The following is a 25,547-nucleotide window of genomic DNA, read 5'->3' as shown; positions in this document are numbered from 1 at the left end:
GGAGTTGCAGGTTATAAAAATGCGAATGAATCGTGTCGCGATGCTGACCACCTCGTCACACTCAGAAAGGCGCTGAGCATGAAGTCAAGCTGCAATTATGAAGGAGAAGCGACTCGGGCTTCTCATCCTCTTAGAAGTCGTCTGGAGACTTATGAACGGTATACTTACGATGTAGAAGAGTGGCGATTATTCGCGCTGAGATACTATCTCAGGAGACTAAGTGTACGGTGAATAAATAACGCATATTAACTTTTTGAAGGGGAAAACAGAGAATGCAGTTATTATAAAGCGCCGTAATGACAGAGCAAATTCATGGCAAAATAGGACATATGTCTGCAATTACTAGCTCTAATAGGCTCTGGAGTGTTATCTATGCTAAAGGAGGCCATTTATAAAGAAACGCATTTTAAGTTATCGGCAACTGTTTTTTACCTTTAATGCTGCCACAAACTATAGCCCTAAATGTGGCAAAACAAACATCAGTTCTTAAGGATAGCGGATCGTGTCTACTAGCTTCTCCCTAATCTGGAAAAACCTGATCGGTTGAGACGAACCCTAACGAAGGGACATTAAAAAAAAAGTGTTGCGTTGGCGCAGTAGAAAAACGAAGAGGATGCATTCGTCTGTATAGAGCTACACAGGCCGGAGAGGAACACTCAGGTCAGCTCCTCAAAGTCCGTCGGCAAGGTCCGTCCCTCTATCCAAGCGACGACGCCGTTCGCAAACAGGTCGGGATATTGGATGTCCCATGCGTGAATGGCCTTTCTGACCACAAACGCCTTACTTTCCTCGCAGCGCTGACGGATGATCCTCGCCATTGCCCGCGCGTTTTCGAAGTCGTCGTGCTTGCCGCCTGAAAAGAGAGCGACCCTGGTGCGCTCGATCTCTCTGAGGTCGTCGAGCTGCACGTCCAGGAGACAGCCAAGGCCGCTCACCGTCAGCTCGTAGCTGAAGTTCTGCTTGATCTCGGCGCGCAGTTCGTCGTGCCTCGGGATGCCTGAAGCGTTGTACCTATCAGCCTTGACACGTGTTCATGCTACGAGATCGCGACGAAGCGACCAGAGAGACACGGACCGGAAAGACGACACAGCCACCAATAAAACCAGTCCGGGCCCTTCATGATGGGCCAGTTCATGTAGTACACCATGGTGGACCGCTCGGTGAACCACCTCGACCATCCTCGCAGAGGCGTTGCACCAGACACGACGATCGACTTCGCGCCGCCAGGGTAACGGCGTGCAAAGCTAAGGGTGACAAATCCTCCCAGCGACAAGCCGACGATATGGACCTTGCCAAGGAGATCCTTTTCGGTCACAATCCTGTGTATGGCTTCAACGGCATTGTCGAGGCTCCAGGGAACGTGCTTGGAGTGAGTGTGGCCAGGCAGGTCGACTACGATGAGATGATAGTCCGGCACGAAGGACGTGACGGCGTCCCACTCCTTGCTGGAAGAAAAGAGGCCATGGATGAATATGATGGTGCCCTTTGCGTTTTGGGGCTCGATCTCCTTATACCATAGAGGCTTGATCGCCGGGGCACCTCCGGCAGCGGACATGGCTGCATGAGGTTGCTTCTCAATCTGCAACAGAGATAAAAATTCAATCACATGGCTGAGACTCTCCTCTGTCCGGAGGTCGACATGAGGGACAGAAGACCTCGAAAGACTGAGCCGAGGAGGAGCATCACGTGGCACGTGACTAACACGTCAACCTTGAAGTGTAATAACGTAGGCACCAAGGACGAGCGCAAGACATATTTCACTCATCCGCAAAGGCGTTCAGCAAAAGCCAGGGCGCGCGGCCATGGAGGGCAAGCCTCGTCCCGTTGCAAGATGTGTTGATTTCTAAGCGAGTGTGCATGCTGGGTCGTTTGCGACATTTACTGAATCCCACAATGTACTTCAGAAGTGCGCAGGGCGCGATGCGATTCTGTGCTATAGCCCTTTGGTCAATACCGTTGGCGGTTTGACCGGAAAACAGGGCTGAGGACACAGTTACAGCGCCAAGCATGGCAGGAAAAATGCGGAGTTCGGTGCTCGGACCAGTTGCACTCGTTTGCACAGCCGGTTGAGGGCGTTATTCAGATGGCAGATGGCAGATGACTGTCCGGCCTAGCAGGAGATGTAGCACGAGCTGCAGCACCGACGTCGAGGAGCGAGGATTTCAGAAACCCATCTGGGGATCGTGTCTGCGGCTCGAAGACTTAGTTTGGTGCTGGCTTATCCGGAAGACAACGATGTCTCCGGACAGAGCGGACTTTGTGAGACGGGCTCCGACAGGCAGAGTCACTACTACCGTTCCGTACAAACTACACTACTTGCGCACTCCCAATGAATGTTGGTAATTTGCCGGCAACGAAGGACCGGCTCAAGGCTGAGGAAGCGTCTGCTACCGCGACCACGGCCAGTGCTTCGCCAAAGCCTCAGTCACAAATCCCACCTAAGGTCGCACGGATGAATTGAAGACGATAACATGCACGACGAAATGTGCTTCGCCTCAGCTGGCTGGGAAGGCAAGTCGGGAATGTGTTCTGGCGCTCTTGTTCATCCAAGGGCGCAGGTTTTGGACGCTCATCCCAGTCCCGGAAATCGTATTGGGTGGGGGGGAGGAGGAGCAATAGTAAGCAGCGATGCAGCAAGCCTGAACGCTAGACCAAATGGGCTTTGGTGAAGCGGCGCGTGCTTCGAACGGCGCAGGGCTTGAGGAGGCGAACAGGCAGGCAGGATGAGCGTGCAGGTGGGCGATCAGGAATGAGAGAGCTGTGTGTCTGTGCGGCGTGGAAATGGTACTCAGCGATAGCAGGAGGAATGCTGCAGGAAGTTAGCACAGCTGCCGTCCACGGAGTACAGTCTGTGGAAGTGAAGGGCAACGGTGCAGTGCCGAGAGTTAGGCGAGGCGTACAATCGCAACCGTAGCACAACGCATGTAGGGGCAAATCCAGCCACATGCGCCCGTCGCTGTGCGGTGTCGACGACAGCAACAGTCGGAGCAGTGGCCGACGAGCAGTCGCGTGATGGGCTGAAGGGTGAGTTGTTCGTTGTGATGGCGCGTTTGCGTCGTTGTACTTGTGGTTGCGGTCGAGGCTCCGCTCTGTGCGGTTTGTCCAAAGCAGAAGGCGCGACCCAGCAGGCGCCGTCGTGATCAGGTAAGCACACGGTGTCTTGTTTCAAACCGTCGTGGCTTCCCGTAGCAGCATTTTTGCTTCCGCCAGAGCCCCCCACCCCTGTCGTGGACGACCAATCGCAGGCCGCAAACACGCCAGCGACCGGGCCCTTCGTCACGCTAAGCCAAAAACAATCGGTGAGTCACTTCCTTCCCACTGTGGGCAAGAGCCTGCCTGGCGCGTCCTTCAAAAAGTCGCTCGTTCCCACTCGCGCTTCTGCCTTTTTTCCTTACTTTCCTCACCATACTGACAACACCACTTAGCCAGCACGTCGAGTCTCCCCCCGTCATGGCTGCTTTCTAAACGCTTCCTCTTCGCCCTCCATTTTGTCCTCACCAGGCAAAATAGATCCCTTAAGCAACCCGCTTCAACCACCATCTCCACTCTTCTATCCTTCAGAGCCTCCTCGGTCTCTGAACTCAAGCATCGCCTCCGAGCGTAACTTAAGTTCGCCTACAACGTTCGACCCACCGGTCAACACGGCTTCTCAAACTTCTTCAACATGGCTCCCCTCACCAAGAACCCCATCGGCTCAGCCGCAGCATTCATCAAGCGAGAACCAGAACCTGCTCCAAGGAGACTTCGTTCTCTACGACCAGCAGTCCCAACCGCAACATCGACCGGCTCCCGCTCGGCCGCTGTCTGGTCTAGTGTTTAACGCATCAACCGCCACTCATCTCTACTCGAACTCTGCACCGTCATCTACCGTTAGTTTTCCTCGTCCACAGAGCACTCGTCCGCCTGTTCCGCCGTTTTATAGCACGGGAAACGTCCGCGCCTCGCAACGACCTGTCCGGAACACGATGACTGGTAATGCGCCCTTCACACACTCTTCTGCATGCCCTACCATGTTGCTCACACGCAGAACAGATTTTGCAGCCTCGTTTGACGGCCTAGACGCCGATTTCGGCGCGGCTTTCGATACTTCTGGCGATTTCGGTTGGGACGCCGGCACAAGCTTTACTGCTGTGAACAACAGCAATGGAACTGCAAGCGCTTCCACCGTCTCGCCAAAGGATCTGTTCAACGATTTCCTCGGTTCGGCGCCGCCTTCAACTGCATTCACAAACCTGACATCGCCGGATATCAATGCATCCCCCTACATGGCAAGCAGCAACGATGTATCGCCGATGTTCGCCAATACCGACGATATCGGCACTGATACCTCGTCCTGGTTCCCTCTGTTCCCAGAGATGTCAGCTGATTCGGCTCCCAAGTCAGCTGGTAATGCACCGGCAATGCAGCGCAATGACAGTAATGCTACCGAGGGCTCGTCAGGCGACTCTCCTCTGATTTTGGACGAGCACAACTTCCGCCGCAAGCCTAGCAATGCGAATGGTACCTCTCCAGGTCACGGACGGCACTCGAGTATCTCCGGCGTCAAGCCACGCCGAAGAAAGGCTCCTTTGCCGCCCATCGCTGTCGACAGTAATGACAAGGTTGCCCTGAAGCGAGCACGCAATACCTTGGCTGCTCGAGAGAGCAGGCAGCGAAAGCTTGACCACTTGAACAGCCTTGAAGCTCGAATCAAAGAGCTTGAAGAGCGTGAGGTTCAGTTCAAAGCGGTCTTGGCTGCGCATGGCTACAACGGACCGCTTCTGCAGATGTAAACTGGTCATCCCCACATTCGGCTGTTTTTTTGCACCAACACGCTACTGGTTGATCCTCTCACTTCAAATGCACGGTTGAACGGGATGGTGAGGGGTTGCCGAGCCTCAGCGCAGGCTCCCCTCCGTCGACTCGTGAGGCTTGTCCGTCCTCACACCACAAGTTTTGTTTCCTTTATTATGCGAACGGGTTTGTTTCGGGTCTTTCGACCGTAGCAACTCGATTCCTTTGAGATAAATTGTTTGATTTAGGAAGGCTGCACCGGTTCTGATGTCCAGCGCTTGAAGCGTGGTTGACTCGTGGTCAGTCATCCGTACTTGATCTTTTCTGGCCTACATCTGCAATCTTTTGAGAAATTTCATCTCCATTCTTATCCTTCTAGCAATGGCCTGAATTGCGGCTCGGAACAGTTGTAAGAGGGAGGGCAGGACTGTCTTAGGGAGAAGGAAGGGGCAAGACTGAATGCTTTGAAAGGAGATGATTACCACTGTTTTATGATTGAGTTCATCAATGCCTCCGCCACGCCAAAGCTTAGTAGCTTTCGTGGTGTTGAGTTGCGACTTCGTCAAATGAATATAGATTGATTTGCTTTGATACCTTTCTCGTGTCTTCTTCATTTCAATCTTTCAGCATTAGCCAAGCTCTTTATTGCAATGCATCTGAGTGTGATCTTCACAAGAGCGATGTGGAACAAATCGCAACGTGAAGGATTTGGTAGTGACATAATTTTGGGATTGCTTGGTCATTTACTTGGACAAGTCAATGTACTTCGACTAGTCCACGACATCTGCAATAGGAATTATAGGAGCCACAGATCGTGGTTTATAAGTCAGGAAAGATGTACGAATTGATGAACGCAGAACAAAAAATAGCTTCAAAGGCAGGTCACAGGAGAAAGAGAACAAGACTGTGCACGGCAAGAAGATGTTTTCGCATCCCCTCTTATATGCCAAGAGTGGTGGCAACACTTCAGGCAGATGAAGTGAACCGCGGATCGCCAGCCTGTATGCGATGATTCCCAATCGTGACAGGATGAGGTGACTCTCGTGTTTCCTGTCTTCTTTCGTCGTCCTTCTCTTCATTCGCCTGCCTCGTTTGACTCAAAACACGTGAGTCTGTGGATTCCCGTCCGTCCAACCGTCGTGCGAGCGTTTGCGTGTCGTGTTGTGACTCGACGGCGTCTTTCTCATGGACCCACGATTGGGCATCATGGTCTCTTCTGCTTTTCGAAAATCCCTCCCGCTTCCACAGTCCTCGGAGACCTGTCGGGAAGGGAAGGACGGGGATCCCTTCAATCCCTTTGTTCCGCGGCCTCGTCATCGTCCGTGAATCATCTTGCTGACGCAAATTGGACAGCGTTCTTGTGCGGGCCTGACGACTGTCTACGCTAAAAAATCGATGCTGGATCCTGAGCCATTGGGCGCCATGTAACAAGAGGACTACCTAAAATTCTGGGTGTTAACGTGTTACTGGTAACGAAACGACATGTGTGGCTGTCAAGGCCGTTATGATTGAAATGTCCATAATTTTTTTTTCTCATTTTGCAGGCCTTCTGACTCTATGTACACGCCATTCTCACCTCAGAGAAAAGGAATGAAATAGAAGAGCTACTTCGCTATAATTGTTGTGTAGAACATGAGGCTCTGAATGCTAACTCTAGATCGAACGACAAAAAAAAAGGGTAAAAAGAAAAACTCAACACCACACCCTGCAGCTGCCGTCCGCTCCAGCACTGACACACCAAGGATGCTTCGGGTGCCAATCCAGGCCCAATACGCCAAGCTGTCCATTCACCTTGTGTCCCTTCAACACCTTCAGCGGCACGATAGTTGCATTCTCCATCAGATCAGCGACAACCTTGCCATGGAAGACCTGCACTGTTCCGTCATCGCTGGCATCGGCAAACAGTGGGAACCCTCCCTGGTGGAACTTGACGCTGCGAATGGCCTTTTCGTGGTAGCGTAGGGTCTTGTACGGCTTGGTCGACAGGTCCATGTCGTGCCAAAGCAGGCGCTTGTCGTAGGATCCAGCGATGAGGTTGTCGCCGCCTGGGTGGACGTCTATGCTCGACAGCCATCGAGCACCAGGCTGCAGGATCTTAACGAGCTGCTGTCTGCTGAGATCATAAACGCGGATGGTCCGCTGGGTGGCAACGAAGAAGATGGGCTTTGAAGGGTGGAACTGAGCCGTTTGTGGCAGGCCCTTGAGTTTCCGGAAGGGAAGTTGCGTGAGGTGCTTGGAAAGGGTGTGGATCGCAACGGCGTGCGATGCGCCCTTGGGTGCAACTGTTGCGAAGTAGTCGCCGCGGCGGTGCCACGTTATCACCTTGATCGGTGCCCGCAGAGTCGCCTGAAGAAGAACGCCGTCGTCCACGAGGTCTGCTGATGGCCGTGCCCAGCGTGCGGCTGGTTCTTTGTGGATGTTGGTCTCTGTGGAAGGCTTGTTCGCCGAATACCCGAAGCCGGAGTCTATGATCTCTCGGCTGGTAACCTCGACTTCAGGGTTCACCGTGTGGACTGAGTAAGGAAGGATGAAGAACAGATGCTCAGCTGCTGCAGCGGCAAGGATCACCGCTTCGGTGCCTGGTCGCCAACTGACGACATCAACGGCGTCTTCGCTCGACAGGCGCTTGCTCCAGACTTGACGTCCTGTCAAAATCTCCCAAATGCGAACGTGGCCGTCGTCGCCGCCGCTTGCAACCAGCGTGCCGCTCGGGTCAACAGAGATAGATCGCACTCGGCTTTCATGCTCTTTGAACAGATCGGCGCACACCGTCGGGAACGGCCGGAGCTCATCTGGGCTTGGAAGTTTGGGCAGCAGAGATTCGGGATCGATGTTGAGCTTGCTTCTCCGCACGCGTGGAGCGAGGTATAGATCCAAGCATCGTTCGAAAACGAGCTTGACGTTGTCGTAGCCGGGAACCTTTCGAAGAGCGCCAAAGTCCTGCGGGAGGTAGTCCCTGTCTCGATCCTCTGGATCTGTTGCTTCCCATGCTTTTCTTTCCTCTTCGTCGGGCAGATACTCAGGCGGCGGGTGGTAGCTTTCTTCATAGCCAGGAGGAGGCAGCTTGGGCGCAGGTATTCTCATAATGTGATCTGGTCGTGGGGCTTCGTCGGCCCAGATGTCGTAGTTGATTACTTTGTCGTCCTCGTCCTCTTGCTCCTCGGGCGGCCTGTAAGGCTTGATTCGTCCTTCCTTGATCGCCTTCACAATCTTCATGACTCGTTTCGCCTCGTGTTTCGATGGCACGAACCTTCGCTTTGGCTCCGGGGCTGCGCTCAGCGGCATGATTTCCGTCTTGCTGGTGAAGTATTCAATCATCTCCGGGTAAGGGTCGTAACCTTCTTCGGGGATCTCATTTCGCGTGATCTTCTTGAGCACCTCCAGCTCCTCCTGACTCAACTCCAGCGGCTTGCCTGTCGATGGATCCGTAAGTCCCGTCCATCCCTGCGGTATCTCGATGCTGTCGAGTAAAGCGTCGAGGGCCTGACCAGTGGCTGGTCGCATGATCTTCTTGCCGTCTATGTCGTATCCAATATGTGGATAAGCATCATAAAACGACAGAGGAATGTTTCCAATCGTGTTTTTCGGAGCATGGGCATCTGAGTCGTCCGAATCATACACTGGATCAATTTCCTTGTAGATGTATCGCGTGTTCCCGTTCGCGTCTGTGGTGACTGTGTAGTTTGGAACGTCATCCTCCATGTCTGGCACATTTTCCTCAGCCAGATCATCCTCTGATTTGCGTTCATCCTCAGATAGAGCATCGATCTCCTTCATGGCAACTTCGTCAAGGGACGCCTCGTTTGCGCCATGCTCTTGCACGTGAGCCTGACTTATGCCGTTGGCGTCGGATTGAAGCCCTGTAGAGGATGTTGAAGACCCGTTTTGCTGGGCGGAGACGCCATCCCCTCCTGCTTTACGTTTTCTGCTGTTCAATGGAGCCATCCTTGTGTTTGCGTTCTGTTTTCTCAGATGTCTTGCGAGGCTCGAACTTTTTTCGTGCCATGGGCAACTTTTTTCTGGGTCGCGGAGGACCAATCAGGCTGCGAACTGGCCGACTCGACGTCAAGGCAACTCCTCCCCACCAATTTCCTGTTCGCGACCTGCTACCAAACCACACGCCACGTCCATTCGCATTCGTTGATAAATTTCATTGCTGTCAGGCGAATTCACTGATTGCCTATGCTCACATGAAATAGTTTTGACTTGTTTGACGACGACTTAACAGATAGCAAGCAGTCTACATACCGACGGTGCACCTGTAAAACTCACTTGCTCCGCTAAGCCAGTCAAGCATGGCGCGCACAGATAGCCACTCACACCGCCATACAGGCAGTCGCTCGTACGATGATCGTCGCCGCGATGATGATAGATACTCAAGAGATTACCGTCGCGATCGCGACCGAGACCGAGATTGGTACGATGACCGCTCGCATCGGCCACGGTCACGCGAGCGACGACGTTCAAGGTCGCCTGGAATAGATCGCGACAGGCGACGTAGCAGAGATAGAGACAGAGATCGCGACCGAGATCGAGATAGAGACCGAGAAAGAGACAGAGATAGAGAGAGAGATAGAGATAGAGACTATCGCCGTCGTGAGCGCGACGATGATGACAGGCGACGGCGTGATCCTTCTCGCGATCGTGATAGACGCAGGAGTCCTCCACGAGAGCGGCAGTCGAGACCGGAATCAAGAGACTCACCTTCACAGAGCAGCCGCGCAACGCCCGCGGCAAGCAAGGAGGATGAGCAAGCAAAACGAAGAGCTAAGCTCGAGGCCTGGAAGGCCAAGCAGCTGGCAAAGAATGAAACCAAGGCTAAAGAGGCAGCTGCTAACGATCCTGCAAAGGCAATCATGGACGGCCTGCGTTCAACGTCTGAAACGCCCGCAGTAATCTCGCCCTCTATTTCAGCGGCTCCCAGCACGCCAGCCTCGCCAAAGCCACATGCAAAGTTTGATCCTAAAGCAGTCATCAAAAAGGCCACTCACGGCTCCTCGAACAAAGGCACTTTGGGACTTGACGTCTTGGTGCCCACTCCAGCCCAGAAGTCCGCAACTACATCAAATCTTCAAGGACGGTCTGCAGCTAACATCAATAAGGCAGCTCCTGCTTCATCGAAATCTCGTATGTCCTTTACCTCTGCTTACATTCGCAATGAGAGCGCTAACACTTTTGCAGTTACAAACGGCAGCGAAAATACTGGCAAAGTCAGCGGTTTTGGTCTGGCTGCAGGCCAAGGCAATGAGAACGCCTCCAAGATTGGCTTGGACCTAGAAGACGAGAAGGAGAAAACGAGGAAACTAGAGAAGCTAAACATTCCGCTCTCAGAGGATCAAGACGACGATGCTGCGCTTGCTAACGGGGAAGAAGACGAAGATGACGACACTCCCGATGCAGACGAAAATGACCACGAAGCTGCGCTGAAAGCTCTCGCGGCTCGCCGCGCAGCTGCAGAGGATGCAGAGCCCACAGTGGAACAGGACACGCCTATGGAGGATGTCCAAGCTGCGACCGCACAGCCTCAGCAAGAAGATCAGACCATGGTGGATGCAACACCACAGGCAGAGGAGGAAGAAGTAGATCCTTTGGATGCATTCATGGAGGGCCTGACTGCTGCACCAGCTGCCACACTTCCGACTTTCAGTTCTTTGCGAGGCCGGAGAAACGGCCCGGAAGCCATGTTTGCTGAAGAGAGCGCCTACGACGAAGTGTTTGGAGAAGTAGAAGACGATGTTCTCGCCGTGGCGCAGCGAAAGAAAGCAAAGAAAGAGCTCAAGAAGATTGACCATAGTAAGATCGACTACGAAGAATTCACAAAGAACTTTTACACGGAGTCAGAAGAAACTAAAGAGCTGACGGAGAAAGACGTTGCAAATCTCCGCTTCGAGATGGAACAAATCACTGTCCGAGGTAAGGACGTCCCTAAGCCTGTTGATCGATGGTCCGCAATGGGCCTGTCGGTGCAAGTCCAACAGGTCATTGCTTCTCTTGGCTACACAAAGCCTACTCCGATCCAGGCACAAGCCATTCCTACTATCATGTCGGGAAGAGACCTTATCGGTGTTGCCAAAACAGGCTCCGGAAAGACCATGGCCTTCTTACTCCCCATGTTCAGACACATCAAGGCCCAGCGACCTCTGAAAAAGACGAAGCTTGGTTCCGAAGGTCCGATTGCCGTGGTTCTAGCCCCTACTCGCGAATTGGCCGATCAAATTGGACGCGAATGCAAGCCTTTCGCGAAAGCACTTGGTCTCAACGTAGCTATTTGCTTTGGACAAGCGTCTCTCAAGGATAACATTGACAAGATCAAGATGGGCGTAGAAATTATTGTCGCCACTCCCGGCCGTCTTATTGATCTGGCCACGGTCAATTCAGGTTCGCTGTTGAGTTTTACGCGAGTGACGTACATGGTCCTTGATGAGGCTGATCGACTATGGGATATGGGGTTCGCTCCGCAGGTGAAGATGATCTTGAGCCAAATTCGTCCAGATCGGCAGTTCGTCATGTTCAGCGCGACTTTCCCGAATAATTTGGAGATTCTGGCCAAGGAGATGTTGAAGGAAAAGCCAGTTCAAATCACAATTGGCGGTCGTGCAACTGTTGCCAAAGAGATTGAGTTGCAGGTCGACGTGTTGGAGCGCTCTGAACGTCTCCGGAAACTTCTCGAGATCCTTGGAAACAAGTATGCCGACGCGGATTGGAGTCCCTTAAACCGAGACGTATGGGAGGATCAGACGTTGATATTTGTCGAGCGTCAAGAAGCTGCAACAGAGTTGTTAGGAGCCCTCATGAAGCGAGGCTTTACCAAGATCTCCTATATCCACGGCTCACGTGAGCAAGATGAGCGTGTGGCTGCTATCACGGACTTCAAGAACGGTTACTATCCGATTTTGATTGCAACATCCGTTGCTGCACGTGGCTTGGATGTCAAGAACCTGAAGCTTGTCATCAATTACGACGTTCCAAGACATCTTGAAGACTTTGTCCACCGCGCAGGACGGACGGGGCGCGCGGGCAACACGGGGACATGCATAACGTTCTTGACAAAAGAAGATCTACCTTACGCTGCCGATGTAATGAAGGCTTTGAAGTATTCAGGTCGCGAAGTTCCTCCAGTGGTCGAGGAGATGGCGAACACATACAAGAAGAAGATCAAAGCAGGCGAAGTCAAACACACATCGAAAGGATTTGGAGGTCATGGCGTCGAAAAGTTCGACCAAGCTCGCGACTTGGAGCGGCAAGTGTTACGTCGGCAGGCCGGTTTGGATGAGAAGCGTCTGGATGACTACAGAGATCCTGATGAGGAAGGGCCGTCAGACGACATCTCAATCAAGGTGCAGGCTCGTGATGGAGACAAAAGCGCGGCCGACACTCCCAAAGATGCAGCGCCCTCACCTGGTGCGGCTGCGTCACCAGCTCCCGCACCCGCGCCGAAGGCAGCCGATCCCTACGCCAACTTGGATGAATACAACATCAAGGTGCACAAACGCGTGGTTGAGCCGCCGCCGACGCTGCCGCTCGATCCTCTGGCTCGTGCGCGTGCCAAAGCGATGGAGATCTCGGGTCGCAAAGGCGGTGTTGCTGCGGCACCAGGCGGCGCCGTGTCCGCAGGCCACAACCGTGACAACAAGGGCCCAGATGCCGGCGCCTTCCATGCCACGCTCGAAATCAACGATTACCCACAAAAGGCGCGTTGGGCGGTCACGAACCGCACCAACGTCAAGAACATTCTGGATCAGTACGGTGTTTCGATCACATCCAAGGGCGTGTTCTACAAGCTGGGCGAGGGCCCCAAGACGGATAGTGATCCACCGAAACTGTATCTACTGGTGGAAGGCGATACGGAGAACAGTGTCATGGGCGCGATGAGAGACCTGGTGAGGCTCTTGAAGGACGGCATCGTGCAGGATTTGGAGGCGAGTTCCAGGGCGCCAAAGGTGACTGGACGGTACAGTTTGATATGAGGAAGGGTCGTTGGGCATCACAAGCAAGGAGACACGATTGAGAAGGACAATGTGTAGGCTTCAGATACTACTCGAGGCATGAAAATGTCCAGGTCATGTAGAACACTGACAAGGTGCCGTCCGTCGTCATGCTCACCATCCAGCGTGGAGAAGAAGATAGCCATGCCTGACTGTGCGCAATGTGATGTCGTAGCGAAACCGGGCAGCTGAGCGATTGTGAGCCGTATTGACGCCAGTATGTGTGTCTCGTTGCGGGCGAGACCGGCTCGAAGAGCGCCGTGGTGGGGTGCCGTCCTGGCCGTTCAGACAATCAATCAGCGTCCAGAGACGATCAGACGGAAGAAGGCACACCCAGCACGGATGCATCGACCGACGTTCACGGCACATGAGGCTACAGCGGGAACGTTACAGGCGTGGAGGCGGGGGTGGAGAAAGCAACAAGCTTTGCGGAGCCTCGGCAAGATGTGGAGGGAAGCGGTGCGATGACCTCGTGGCGGCGCGAGGGCGGCGAGCTGCTGGAGTCAGTTAGACACATCGGCCTTGCAGCTCGAACATGGACGGCCATAATCCTTTCTTATCGATGATCTTCTCGTTGGGGAAAAGTGCCCACGGCGGACCACGGCGACCAGACTGCGCAACCATTACCGTATGAGGGGTCGGACGAAAGACTGGACTCGGTCTTTCTTCGCCCCGGTCGACGACGACACCTCTCCGCTCTTCTTCGTCCTGTCGTCACCGAATAGCCTACATCATGCAGGTCTGCCTGCCACTACTCCGCCTCAGCTCTCGCAGCTAGTTACCCGCTAATGGACAAGCTGCTTCCGGCGCCAACCAGGCGTTCGCTGTTCCTGCGAATAGAAGCATTCTTTGACTCCTACGCGATGGCCTGAGGGGCACAGGAATGGCGGACGCACCGCTTCGTGACGTCTTGCGTGCTTCTGATCGCTGCAACACCGCTCCGCACGGCGCGGAGGAATAGCAAAATACGGTGCTGCTAGCCTTTAGCTGTCGACTTTCTGCGCTCGGCACGCAGCTTCGTTCGCTTCGTACAAGTTCTCTCGCCCTCTCGAGCTCACCTCGTCCAGCTGCTCTCCGCTTGCTCTGCCCATGCCGTGACGTCCCGTACGTTCTATCTGGTGTGCCCTCCCTCGAGTCTCCAGGCGTGTGAACCTCTTCATCTGCAAACGATTGGTAAAGAGCTTTGGCCCCATCCAGTCTGCTTTGGCTTTGACAGCGTGAGAATATAAAAAGGACGCACGCACGCAATGGAGTGGGCCAAGCTAGTAGCCTTGTGCCTGACATTAAAGCTGACAGCAGCCGCACCCTCGAAGCGCTGGAATCTGCCAACGGTCGACTTGGGATATGAAATTCACCAGGCGGCGGTGTACAATGAGGAGCTGAAGTTCTACAATTTCAGCAACATACCTTTCGCTGCGCCGCCCCTTGGCGAATTGCGCTTTGCCGCACCTCAGCCGCCGCTCAAGAGCACCAGCTCCGAGCCGAACACGGGAGCCGGTATCAAGATATGTCCCCAGGCGATCCCAGGCAACATTGAGATTGCGAGCGCGTTCGGCACAGACTACATCGTAGAGCTGTTCCGTGGAAACGGAACGGCCAACCCAGACCTGATTCCTATCAACACAACGGTGGCTCCGTTTTCGTACACGCCGAATCCGTTCGAGACCGAAGACTGTTTGTATCTCGATGTCGTCGTTCCGGAAGAGATCTTCAACGCCGGTCCTTCGGCGAAGGCGCCGGTGCTCGGTACGTTCTAGTTTTTTAATTTTTTTTTTCAATATCATTTTGCTTGGAGAACACGTGAAACACGCAGCGAACATAAACTAACTCGACGTAGTTCAGATCTATGGAGGTGGTTATGTTTTTGGTGACAAAGCAGGGCTTACCGGCACCACTGGTAGGCCTGAGGGACTGCTCGAACGAAGCGGCAACAAGATCATCTACGTGACCATGAACTACCGCCTTGGTGCTTTTGGCTGGTCAGCCGGACCAACGTTCCAGGCATCCGGGGGCACGGCGAATGTTGGTCTACTGGATCAGCGCGCTGCGATTGAGTGGGTTCAAAAGTACATCTCGAAGTTCGGAGGCGATCCCGAGATGATCACATTGATCGGTGAATCAGCTGGTGGCGGAAGCATCCAACATCAGATCACCGTACGTGCGCATGTTTGCTACAGATGCAGAATGCTTGTTAACTTTGGTGCAGGCTTACGGAGGCAACAAAGGCCCAAATCCATTCCAGCGAGCCATTCCGCAGTCACCAGGCTTCCTCCCGATAAGGTCCAACAACTATACTGAGCAAACTTTCCTGGACTTCCTTCGCTATGCCAATGTTTCCTCGTTGGAAGAACTGCGCGCCTTACCGACCGAGAGACTCCTTGCTGCGAACGCTCAGCAGATCTACAATACCAAGATCATCGGCACGTTCACTTATGGGCCTGTGGTCGACGGAGATTTCGTGCCAGACCTGCCTGGAAATCTGCTTGCGTATGGCTATTTTGACAAGAACGTCTCCATTCTTGCCGGGCACAATATGCGCGAGGGATACACGTTCACTTCGCCCTTCATGCAGAACGATTCCGCCGTCATTTCACAGCTGAAGTCCATATTCCCAGGCGCACCGCTAGACGTCCTTCTCTATGTTGTCACTGACCTCTACCCGGCCATCTATGACGGCTCGCAGCCGTACAGAAATTGGTTTGAACGTGCAGCCCTTATGACTACGGAATTTTCGTTCATCTGCAACGACTACTACATGACCTCCGCCGTTCCCAATCAATCGTACGGCTATCTCTTCAACATCTTCCCCGCACTTCACGGCGAGGATGTTCCGTACACTTACTATTACGGCTATCCGCCCAACGCCACAGACTTTTCAGAAGTCCAGAACGCAAACGCCGCGTACACTCTGCAGGACTGGGAGCTGAGCTTCGCAATGGGAGGTGCCCCCACCACGACGGTGCCAGGCTCGCCAAACCTGCCGTTGTATGCGAACAACAGCCAGATCGGCATGCTGAACGGCTTGCTGGGCTCCTTCCAAGCCACCCTTGGACCAGACAATGCAAACAACGACAGGTGCCGATGGTGGCAAAAGGCTCTGTACGCGTGATTGTCTGAAGCTGACCGTGTAGATACAATGATCTGATCCGCAAGAAAGACTATCTATATATAATGAAACTAAGCTTTAATATAATCGCCTCTTTGGAAGACCCGCCGCGATCTGCGTCACTTCCTCCGTTTTGCCATCAGCACTTGGTGCGAAGCCGTGCCCTGTTTTCAGCTAAACCGTGATTGGTCTTGAGATGCTCGTCGTTCCTCCACTCTCTCTCTCTCTCTCTCTTTCTTTCTTTTACATTCACATTCACGCTTAAGAGCTGCAAGATCCGTCTAGTATGCGCGCGCGGTCGGGGAGATCTTAGCACGCGTGATTAAGGTAGATAACTTTTTTTTAAGAGGAACAAAAAGAGGAAAAGAAAGATTTTTTTTTCTCAAGTCGAAGTGTTTGAGAAACGAGGCTGATCGATTTCGCGGTGTCGCCCTCTGGTATATATATATATATTTAACTCTTGCGCTAAAACTAAAACTGGTTATGGTGAGGATACTTCTCGAACGAAAAAAAAAAGATTTGATTTAAAAGCTACTGGTTGGGATAGCTTCTTAAACCACTGAGAGTGGGAGTTGAAGTCTAAAACGTGCGCCATGAATGGAAGACTCTGGTCAAAGTCTGCCGCCATCTTGGTCATCGTGTGTTCTTTTGTGTGGAATGACCAACAATGAGAAAAAACGCCGTTATTTTTTCTACTTGACGCGCTTCCAAATACCACCGCTCACCTCTTCATCGCTTCCCTCCTGCGCATCTTTTCTATCGTCCTCTTCAGCGCCGTTTTGATCTCCCCGTTCTTGAAGTCGTCAAGATTGTAATAGTTCGGTGCGATGTCCTATGGACCGACTCGTTAGCGCGCGCGTCCCGACGGAACCAACCACGGTCGGTAGAGAGAAGAGAAGAAAAAGAACAAACTCACCAGCAGCCACTCTGGCTTGACGTGCGTAACCGTTCGGATGTAGTTCTTCGTCGTGAGCACAAACTCGTTGTAAATGACCCATTCTGCGTCCACACCCAGCACCGTGCTCGGATGCAGCAGCACGCTTTGCTCGTCCTTGACCGTGGTGTACGTCTTGCCGCCGCTCTCCCTCTTGGCGACCTGCATGAAAAACCCAGCGACAAGGGCGCGCCGGATGTTCTCGTAGTATTTCTTGTCTTCAAAGGGCGTGCTCACGAGCTCGATTTCGCGGGACTCCATGATGCGCTTGAGCTGCAGGCGCACGTTATCTGCCTGCTGCAGGGCACGGTACGACAGGAAGTGATCGTAGCACCATTGTCTGGGATCCTTTTGGGCCTCGGGAGATTTGAAAGCGTGGTAGCAGTTGAGCATGGTGAGGTGGTCGCCGTCCGGATGTGCAAAAAGCTCTTTCATCTCATCCGCACGTTTGCGGGCGTTGGCTGGCCGCACGAAGATTTGTGGGACCGACAGGAGCGCCGTGATCGAAAGTATCTCGTTGGAACAGTAGAATTCGGGGCTTGAGATCAGCATGACTGCCAACGCTGGGTCGAGCGGGAACTCGGACGCCAAACGACCCAGTTCGGTCATATCTCCTTCGTCGTCGAGACACGCAAGGTAGTTCAACTCTTCCAAGGCCCGCATTAAAGTCTCCGGCGCTGGAGGGTCCATTAGATCAAAGTGCACAAGATCGTCGATGCCAAGTTTCTTGAGCTGAAGGACGGTCATAGACAAGTTAGAGCGCAAGATTTCTGGGTGTGTTTGTTCGATGAGCTCTTTCTTGAACGCTTGTTCCGTGTACAGTCGGAAGCATTTGCCAGGTCGAGTACGACCAGCACGACCAGCTCTCTGTGCAGCCGAAGCCTTCGATATGGGCGAGACGAGCAACGACTCGACACGGATGCGTGGATTGTATACCTTTTGCTTTGAGAAACCAGGGTCGACCACGTAGACTATGCCGTCGATAGTGAGCGAGGTCTCGGCAATGTTCGTCGAGACAATCACTTTTCGGCCTGGCCTACCCCCCTTTGTTCTCGGTGGTGGCGCTGGCTCGAATATCTTCTGCTGCTGCTGTGGAGGAAGTGTTCCGTAAAGCGGATAGACTTTCAGCGGTCCAGCGTCTGCCTCTCGGATCATCTCATCCGCCTCTAGGCTGATCTTCCGGCACGCATCCTCGATTTCCTCCTCGCCGGTTAAGAAAAGCAAAATATCGCCTTCCGGCTCCGTGGCATGTATTTGAAGCACAGTCCTCAGCGCTGCCTCGACATAGTCACGCTCTGGTTCCGTGGTGTAGAAAATCTCGACTGGGTGTGTTCGGCCTGGCACAGCGAGAAGCGGCGCAGGTTTTTCGTTGATAGCGAAGTACTTTTGGAACTTTTGAGCGTCAAGAGTGGCAGACATGATGACAATCTTCAGGTCTGGCCTTCTCACAGCGACCTCCTTCAAGAACGCCATGAGGATGTCCGTCGCGAGGGTGCGCTCATGCGCCTCGTCGAGGATCAAGCACGAGTATCGGGTCAGATTATGGTCCGTCATCGCCTCGCGCAGTAGCATACCATCCGTCATGTACTTCAGAATCGTCTTTGGCGACGTCTTGTCCTCAAAGCGGATGCTGTAACCGACTTCCTCGCCTAGCTCCACATCCAGCTCTTGTGAGACACGCTCGGCAACAGACATTGCTGCCACACGGCGCGGCTGTGTACACGCGATCATCTTGCCGTGGAGTTGGGGGAGATCATCGTACAGCACAAATTGCGGAATCTGGGTCGTCTTACCAGAACCAGTCTCACCGACAAAGACGAGGATCTGGGATTCTTGAAAGAGCTTGAGGAACTCGTTTCTACGAACAGGTCAATCATAAAATCACACGCTGCATATCCGATGGGATACGCTTGACGTACCTTTGCGCATGCACAGGCAGATTGCGCCTGGTTTCCAAAATGCTCAGATATCGCTTGCTAAACTTCTGGCCAGTGAACGGGTTGAAGGGGCCATCTTCGGCCGCTCTCGCCTGCTCGGCAGTTGTTCTATGTCTGGTGAAGCCAGCCAGAAGATCTTTCTTTGACTTTTTGCCCTCTTGACCGTTGGAGTAGCCATCCTGTTCGTCATTGTTCCAATGCGCGAGGTACGGATTCGCCTTAGGGTCCATGTCTGCACCGTCTGTCTTTTGCCGTTTTGCGCGACCGTTCTCTTCAGCGTCAGGCCGTCTGTCTGCCATGTCGCGGTGGGAAAGAGGACGGCGGTCAGAGACGCGGATGGTGGGTTGGTTAGCAGCGACACCGTCTTCGCTTTTTTTTTTCTTTCATGCGTCGCGGATCGAGAGACGGACTTTTTGGACCCTGAAGATCGGCCGGTCTCGTGGCTGGGGAAACTGCCGTATGCGGCCTCAGAGCAGCAAGACAGCACGTGAACCCACGACTTAAGTTCCTCAAGTAACCAAGTCAACAAGCGACTTTTCACTAGAACTCCTGCTTTTGTTCCACGAGCCGACGATATTGCGTATTTGCGTCCATTAACCGCAGTCGCCTACCGAGCCGTTTCGTCTTTGCGAGCTACTATCAACTCTCCTTTTCGGACGATGCGATTCATGCGCTGCATAGCTCGTCGTGGCTCTAAATCGTGAGCATGCTTAGATTGCCATCCGTTTAGCCCACTCTGTTCTGCTGTATGATCTGCCATCTGCTATCCTGGCGTAGACCTTGTTTCCTTCAGCTCTGGCTGCCTCTCGTTAGGCGTCTACTGCCATTTGTCGACATCATGTTCAGCTCATGCACTTGCAGCCAATCATACGACTGCGCTTGGCTTCATTATGTGTGGGAGCCGAACGACAATGCTTAGATATACGTGTATATCTACAGAGCGTCTCTGGACATTGCCGTCGGCTTACAAGACTTGTTGTGCTCAATCTTTCACAAAAGCCGATAGTGTGCTACCCACCTGCACCTTACGTACGGTAAAAAAGTCTTCCACTTTGCGCCACACATATAGCATCATGCAAGGGCAGAATACACAGTTTTATCCAGCATGCCATCTCCTTGGACTTCCAGGAGGTAATATCCACTTCCAGCAAATGGTTCATCTCTATCTTCTAATACATTCTTTCAGAGCTCCGTGGCCAGATTCTAGATTATGTCTTCCAAGGTGAAGACGATTATCCAAACAGCCGACTAAAACTGCCTTTGGTGTGTCGTACGTTCTATTTGGAAGCTTGTCAGCTCGCATGGAAACATGGGACACATACAGTCAGCGCTCCGGCTTCAACACTCCAAACTGACGTTGAACGTCTATCTGTCACACGGAGAAAGACCGTGACTGCCATAGCATATCCATCCCTCTGTCATTGGGCCAATTTATCATCTATCCTTTACAGTGCAGGGGTCTTACCTATCACAGAAACAGTGATCATAGACCGGATTCCAGACTGGGAGAAGCCCACACTGCTACGGGAGGACACCTGCTCGTTTGAAGATATATGGGCCTCTCGCAAAGAAATACCACACATTCCTATGCCCTGGGAACCAAGACCTCCACCCGACCCGCGGGCCGTGTTCAATAAAGCGCTTGCTAAAGCGGTATGGTCCAACCCGAAACTGAAACGTGTGCGTTTTGTCTCGTCACTCCTATCGGACACTGAGCTAGAGGGGCAGGCCTCTCTTCTCATTTACAACCTCGATGAGCATTTGAGTCGTCTTGCAGACGAAGAACATCTGTTGAGAGGACAGCCCCGTGGCTTGGGAAGGCCGAGGCTGATTATTTGCGGTTCGGTTGACAACGACGTGCATAGCTATATCAACCCGAAGATCGAAGATCAGGACGGAGAAGCGAGAAGATTCGATGAATTGTTAATCTGGCGGGAAGGACGTTGTATGCTCGTTGAGAGAAATAGTTCATAGGCTGCTGGGGTCCATGTAGACGGTTGTCTCAAACCGAAGATCAAGGCTTTTGTATTTTACACGCAGACCCAGCAATGCATCTTCAAATTTTAACGTGCTCCAGTAGCGAGCGCCGTTCATTCTGTAGTCTTGAGACTGCCCCACGTATATGAGCAAAGTGTATTTCTTGCAAGACCCTCTGGCCATCTTGGTCGAGTTACGTCGGTCTCCTGCGCATTAAGATCACTCATTAGGCTTGGGTAGTCGCTGCTCTTGTCCCGTGCAGCTCAACATCTCGATGGCATGCAGGGCTGACGCTCCACAGCCTTCCGCTCAATGGTTACAGTACTGTAAATCTACTAGGATCTTTCCCCCCTTTCTCTTATAAGCGTCGACACAAATAATGAGCCAAACGGCTCAATAATGTCTCAAGACATTGAGATTGGTAGTAGTAAAGCGGCAGCCGCTAGAATTATCTCCAAACCTTAAACTCAGATGGCCACAGCGGTTGGGCGGCCTCAATCCGGCGGCGTTGTTCCCTTCCCCACTGCGATTTTGCCGCTCGAGACCGCTTTCGTGCTTCAAACATTTCCGCGTTCAGAATTAAGCTGCACACGAGAGCTTCGGCCTTCTTTGATTGTCTCAGCGCTCGGCCAGTTGCGCCTAAGCTCTTCTTATTGTTGATTGTTTCGCTCCGCTCGGCATGCTGACTGGAGATGCTTCACATTAGCACTTGGAACTCGACTAGCTAAACCACCCGTTACTCTTGGTAGTGCATTTTTTTCACCAACCACACTCTGCCACTATGGAGAACAGTCCACCAGAGCAACCAACGCCGTGGTACATTGGCCAGCATGAATCTAGAAGAGATGCTCCAGTGACTGATGTGCTTCTCCAGCAGGCCCAAGCTGCTGGTGTACGTGGAAGGCCTTGTAGCTGTAAATTGTAGTTCGAACATTAATTGCTGTATAGTATGATATGGTCACCAGCCCCATTACGACCGCTCACTTCCAAACGAGTGTTCTCAACCTAATCTCGACATACTACCAAACCGTCGATGCGTCAACAAACCCTGAGGCGCTCCCTATTCCCCTCGTGCCCGCACTTAAACCCATCGACTCGCCCCTCACTCCCAATGACCCGATTTCCCAACTCATAATCACAACTGCAACGTGGATCGACCTAGCCTCATCGGATCCAGTGATAGCAAACTTATCTCAGCAAGTATTCAATTTGGAAGTGGCATATGCGGCCTTTTGCGGAGTTCAGCATGTTGTTGTCCAAGGGCCTAAGATAGGTGCCGGATCGCAGGTGACACAGTTTGCAAGAGCACTGCAGGAGGCCATCTCTATTGGACCTTATATTCAATTCCATGTTTTGATGCCAGCTGGGCTTGTCAAGCAAAAATGTGCAGAGGACCAGACGAGCCTTGCGTACCATGCACGGCCACAAAACAAGGCAGCGGCGGAGACAGTATCGGAGTGGTCCAGTTGGGAAACTTGGAATACCATTCGACGTTTTTGCAATTTCTCCGACCGAGTATCGCTTGGTATGCATTTCGCAACAACACATTTTATGTGCGTCTGCTTACTTGCATCATAGCGTTGAGCATCACAAAACAACTTCCACCAGCCTACGTGCTCTCTAGATGGGCGTCAGAGCCCTTAAGGTTGATATTCATACCCGAATCCTCTTTCGTCATCAACAACACAAAATATCAGCAGCCTGTGTTACCAAAGTCTCATAAAGCGTTGATCTACCGGTTCATGCGCCTGAGAAGTGCGCCCTGGATTCTACTTTGTGATGTGGGCGCAATACCCTCCCCAGATGCGCCAGCTTCGTATGGTACAGCGTCATCATCGAACTCAGGCAGTGAAATATGGCCATTGCCCTCAGAAACCAGCAAATCAAGTTCACCACATCCTGTCGTGGCCAACGATCCAACGCCGCATTTGAGCTATTTCAGGTGGCTTCAAAAGGAGCAGCAACCCAAGGCACCCATCGAGCGCTTCGGTGCGGGTTACCAGGACTATTTGCAAGCCCCTCTGCAGCCTCTGGCGGATAATCTTGAATCAATCACCTATGAGGTCTTCGAGAAGGATCCTATCAAGTATGAATGGTATGAGCGTGCAATAGCATATGCACTCATGGACTGGGCAACAGAAGCAAAACCTACATCGGGTAACAACGGTGCTGTTGTTATAGCCGTTGTTGGATCTGGACGAGGTCCACTTGTCACGCGTGCCTTAAGAGCTAGCCAGACTACTGGGGTCGAAGTCGAGGTTTGGGCAATTGAGAAAAACCCCAACGCCTATGTTCTTCTGCAACGACACAATGAGCTTGAGTGGAATGGTAGAGTCACTGTTGTGAAGACGGACATGCGCTCCTGGAAAGGCCCACAGCTGGCTGATGGCACATTTGGGACCGTTGACATCCTGGTTTCTGAGTTGCTGGGCTCCTTTGCTGATAACGAGCTGAGTCCTGAGTGTCTCGATGGCGTGCAGCATGTCCTAGCTCCTGAATACGGCATATCCATCCCAGCCTCTTACACTGCGCACATTACTCCAATTTACACACCAAGACTCTACTCGGAACTTTTCCACAAGAGCGTTGCAGATAAGGACGTTTTCGACCTTCCGTATGTTGTGATGCTCCACCAGCACGACTACCTTTCCATAGTCTCCTCTGATCAAAAGCCAACACTGTCTGCATTGGCGTCCCTCTCATCAACCACCATCTCTTCCACAATAGAATCAAACACGATACCCAACGTACAAACCTGCTGGGAGTTCAAACATCCTATTTCACCGACGATATTGGCGCAAGCTAACCTCCGTCGTGGAGGTTCCGCAGCAGGAGGCTATGGTGGTACTCATGGTGGAGACGGCGCAAATGAACACAACTCACGGTCATGCCACCTTTCCTTTCCTTGTGAACATAGAGGGACATGCCACGGTCTTGCAGGATATTTTGAGACCGTCTTATACACCTCATCAGATATTGACTCCCTTTCTGCAACCTCTGAGGATCCTGATGCAGGCTCGCCAGTGACCGTTGAATTGAGTACGAACCCGGTGACAATGGATAGAAAAAGCAGGGATATGATCAGCTGGTTCCCTATATACTTTCCGCTCAGGACTCCCATAAACTTCCCTGACGGCGCGGAACTTGATGTGAGTATGTGGAGGATGACGGATGATCGAAAAGTATGGTACGAGTGGTGTGTGGAAGCTTTCATCAGGTTACCCTCAGGAGAGCGCGTGAAAATTGGCGGAGGGGAGGTGCATAGTTCAAGGAAGAACGGGTGCTTAATGTGAACACATCCACACGGCACGAAATGGGATTGCAGCCCAAAGGGCAATGAAGACGCGAGAAGAATGAATGGATGATTTGGAGGTTTCATCATGGTGGTGCCGAGTGCGATTCTCGAAGACTTAGATCTTCTGGCTCAAAAGCCGATTTCTTGCGTATGGGTAGTCTCGTCACACATCTTCAACATGTGTTCGGAGAGAACTATATTTGAGATCGATCTTCTCAGTCTTGATCCTGGGAATGGAAAAGGGAACAAAAATCGGATTGAAACCTACCTGCTTCGTTTAAGTAGGTCTCAATGATCACAAAGTTCAGGGACGTATTTCCTACGCTCAATATAAAATCGTCTTGTCCAGTAGATTTCGTCAGCTACCTTCAAGTCGGTATACGTCCAGTGGTCAATTTTCGCTCCGCTCTTTATTCAAAAATAGCGAAATATATTATAAAATCTAAGAATACTAAGGATATGGAGTTAGAGGGAACCTGTACTTTAAAAGGTGATGGTAGGTACTTTTATAAGGGATATATAGCTATAAATCAGATAATATAAAGCGGATTATTTGAAATCCAGACTTTAGGGCAGCATTCAACATCCAGCTAGACGTTCCTGGGCTTGGAGGAGGAATGAGCTTGGGCTCCACGCACAAAATGTTCGGAATGGAATGCCATAAGGTAAGATTTCCCCCAGATAAGTGCTTGGAGGAGCTAATATTTCAGTTAATGCTATCTTATCGTGATGACAATATTAGAGGACTACTCTTATATACGCCCTGGCAGATAATATGGTGTATAAGGATAGAGGTTATTTATACCTTAAAGTCATTGCTGTGCGACTTTCTGTTAGAAATACTTTCCCAGTACCGACTAGCTTCACTAATGTAAGCCACTTCGGAAGGTTTAGCTTCCTAGAGCAAAGGAACAAGGTATAACCAGAGCTTATCACGGAAGGAATATAATAAGATAGTTATGTTTATGACTTAGAATAGTATGAGCTTCAAGAGTATAGGAATATATTCAAACTAACTACTAGATAAACTAGACAGTTGAATCACGAAGAAGTGTAATACCAGTAGAGACAGGATGTTTATATAGACCTCATTCTTGGTGTCCTTGTTGCCTTACTTATTATGATCATTTTGATCATTCTTGAGCAGGATGATCACTTTCACCAATCAGCGACACCCTGGCCATCAACCATTGGTTGATGCGCTCATTCTGCTCATTATTGAGCAGAATGATCACAATCATTCCCACGTGACTGTTCACGTGTTACCTCGTAACACTTTCCTTCAGTGTTGTATTGCGGGCTTACTTCCGGATTAGAATATTTTGCCAGAACATGTTCTTCCTCATGCCTGGTATATTGGGCAAGCTTTTGGTATCTGGATGGTCTATGAGCCTGGTGTATAATGTCTCTCGAATCAACCTAGAGATCATAGGTCTCATGCGCCGCTAAATATTGAGCTGAGTAATAGGAACCTGATACTGACCGATTGATTATCCAGCCAGCCTCTTAAGCAGACTACAATCGAGCTGATACCACTTTC

General features: G+C 51.9%; 8 protein-coding genes across 10 annotated transcripts; 5 read left to right on the top strand and 3 right to left on the bottom strand.

The window, feature by feature from the left end:
• Window positions 1-656: 656 nt before the first annotated feature.
• On the bottom strand, window positions 657-1,555 carry PV09_02960 (uncharacterized protein; the record flags this gene model as incomplete). The annotated part of the gene is made up of 2 exons (XM_016356091.1): window positions 657-997; window positions 1,075-1,555. The coding sequence occupies 2 exons, from the start codon at window positions 1,553-1,555 to the stop codon at window positions 657-659; spliced, it is 822 nt and encodes a 273-aa protein (XP_016216397.1).
• Window positions 1,556-3,375: 1,820 nt separating this feature from the next.
• On the top strand, window positions 3,376-5,366 carry PV09_02959 (uncharacterized protein). Its single transcript, XM_016356090.1, has 2 exons — window positions 3,376-3,972; window positions 4,033-5,366. Exons 1-2 carry the CDS (start codon window positions 3,966-3,968, stop codon window positions 4,770-4,772), a joined length of 747 nt encoding a protein of 248 aa, XP_016216396.1. The 5' UTR covers window positions 3,376-3,965; the 3' UTR covers window positions 4,773-5,366.
• Window positions 5,367-6,288: 922 nt separating this feature from the next.
• On the bottom strand, window positions 6,289-8,750 carry PV09_02958 (uncharacterized protein). The gene has a single exon (XM_016356089.1). The coding sequence runs from the start codon at window positions 8,716-8,718 to the stop codon at window positions 6,466-6,468; it is 2,253 nt and encodes a 750-aa protein (XP_016216395.1). The 5' UTR covers window positions 8,719-8,750; the 3' UTR covers window positions 6,289-6,465.
• Window positions 8,751-8,876: 126 nt separating this feature from the next.
• Window positions 8,877-12,884, top strand: PV09_02957. Of its 3 annotated transcripts, none has more exons than XM_016356087.1 (3): window positions 8,877-9,034; window positions 9,106-9,900; window positions 9,955-12,884. In XM_016356087.1, exons 2-3 carry the CDS (start codon window positions 9,630-9,632, stop codon window positions 12,738-12,740), a joined length of 3,057 nt encoding a protein of 1,018 aa, XP_016216393.1. In that variant the 5' UTR covers window positions 8,877-9,034; window positions 9,106-9,629; the 3' UTR covers window positions 12,741-12,884. The 3 variants fall into 3 exon arrangements, with proteins under 3 accessions (XP_016216393.1, XP_016216394.1, XP_016216392.1); XM_016356088.1 differs by having other exon boundaries at window positions 8,877-9,823; window positions 9,876-9,900; XM_016356086.1 differs by having other exon boundaries at window positions 8,877-9,900.
• Window positions 12,885-13,740: 856 nt separating this feature from the next.
• PV09_02956 (uncharacterized protein) lies at window positions 13,741-15,940 on the top strand. Its single transcript, XM_016356085.1, has 3 exons — window positions 13,741-14,504; window positions 14,596-14,912; window positions 14,965-15,940. Exons 1-3 carry the CDS (start codon window positions 14,006-14,008, stop codon window positions 15,865-15,867), a joined length of 1,719 nt encoding a protein of 572 aa, XP_016216391.1. The 5' UTR covers window positions 13,741-14,005; the 3' UTR covers window positions 15,868-15,940.
• Window positions 15,941-16,271: 331 nt separating this feature from the next.
• On the bottom strand, window positions 16,272-19,116 carry PV09_02955 (pre-mRNA-splicing factor ATP-dependent RNA helicase PRP43). The gene is made up of 3 exons (XM_016356084.1): window positions 18,718-19,116; window positions 16,781-18,656; window positions 16,272-16,696 (listed from the first exon to the last, which is right to left on the bottom strand). The coding sequence occupies exons 1-3, from the start codon at window positions 19,032-19,034 to the stop codon at window positions 16,586-16,588; spliced, it is 2,304 nt and encodes a 767-aa protein (XP_016216390.1). The 5' UTR covers window positions 19,035-19,116; the 3' UTR covers window positions 16,272-16,585.
• Window positions 19,117-19,420: 304 nt separating this feature from the next.
• Window positions 19,421-20,782, top strand: PV09_02954 (uncharacterized protein). Its single transcript, XM_016356083.1, has 2 exons — window positions 19,421-19,866; window positions 19,922-20,782. Exons 1-2 carry the CDS (start codon window positions 19,626-19,628, stop codon window positions 20,707-20,709), a joined length of 1,029 nt encoding a protein of 342 aa, XP_016216389.1. The 5' UTR covers window positions 19,421-19,625; the 3' UTR covers window positions 20,710-20,782.
• A 528-nt stretch (window positions 20,783-21,310) lies between these two features.
• PV09_02953 (uncharacterized protein) lies at window positions 21,311-24,520 on the top strand. Its single transcript, XM_016356082.1, has 3 exons — window positions 21,311-21,604; window positions 21,661-22,237; window positions 22,291-24,520. The coding sequence occupies exons 1-3, from the start codon at window positions 21,494-21,496 to the stop codon at window positions 24,003-24,005; spliced, it is 2,403 nt and encodes an 800-aa protein (XP_016216388.1). The 5' UTR covers window positions 21,311-21,493; the 3' UTR covers window positions 24,006-24,520.
• Window positions 24,521-25,547: the final 1,027 nt, after the last annotated feature.

Source organism: Verruconis gallopava (assembly GCF_000836295.1).
Source record: "Verruconis gallopava strain CBS 43764 unplaced genomic scaffold supercont1.7, whole genome shotgun sequence".
NCBI classification, from domain to species: Eukaryota; Fungi; Ascomycota; class Dothideomycetes; order Venturiales; family Sympoventuriaceae; genus Verruconis; species Verruconis gallopava.
Note: the sequence above shows the minus strand (reverse complement) of the source record. Positions and strands in the feature narration are given on the sequence as shown.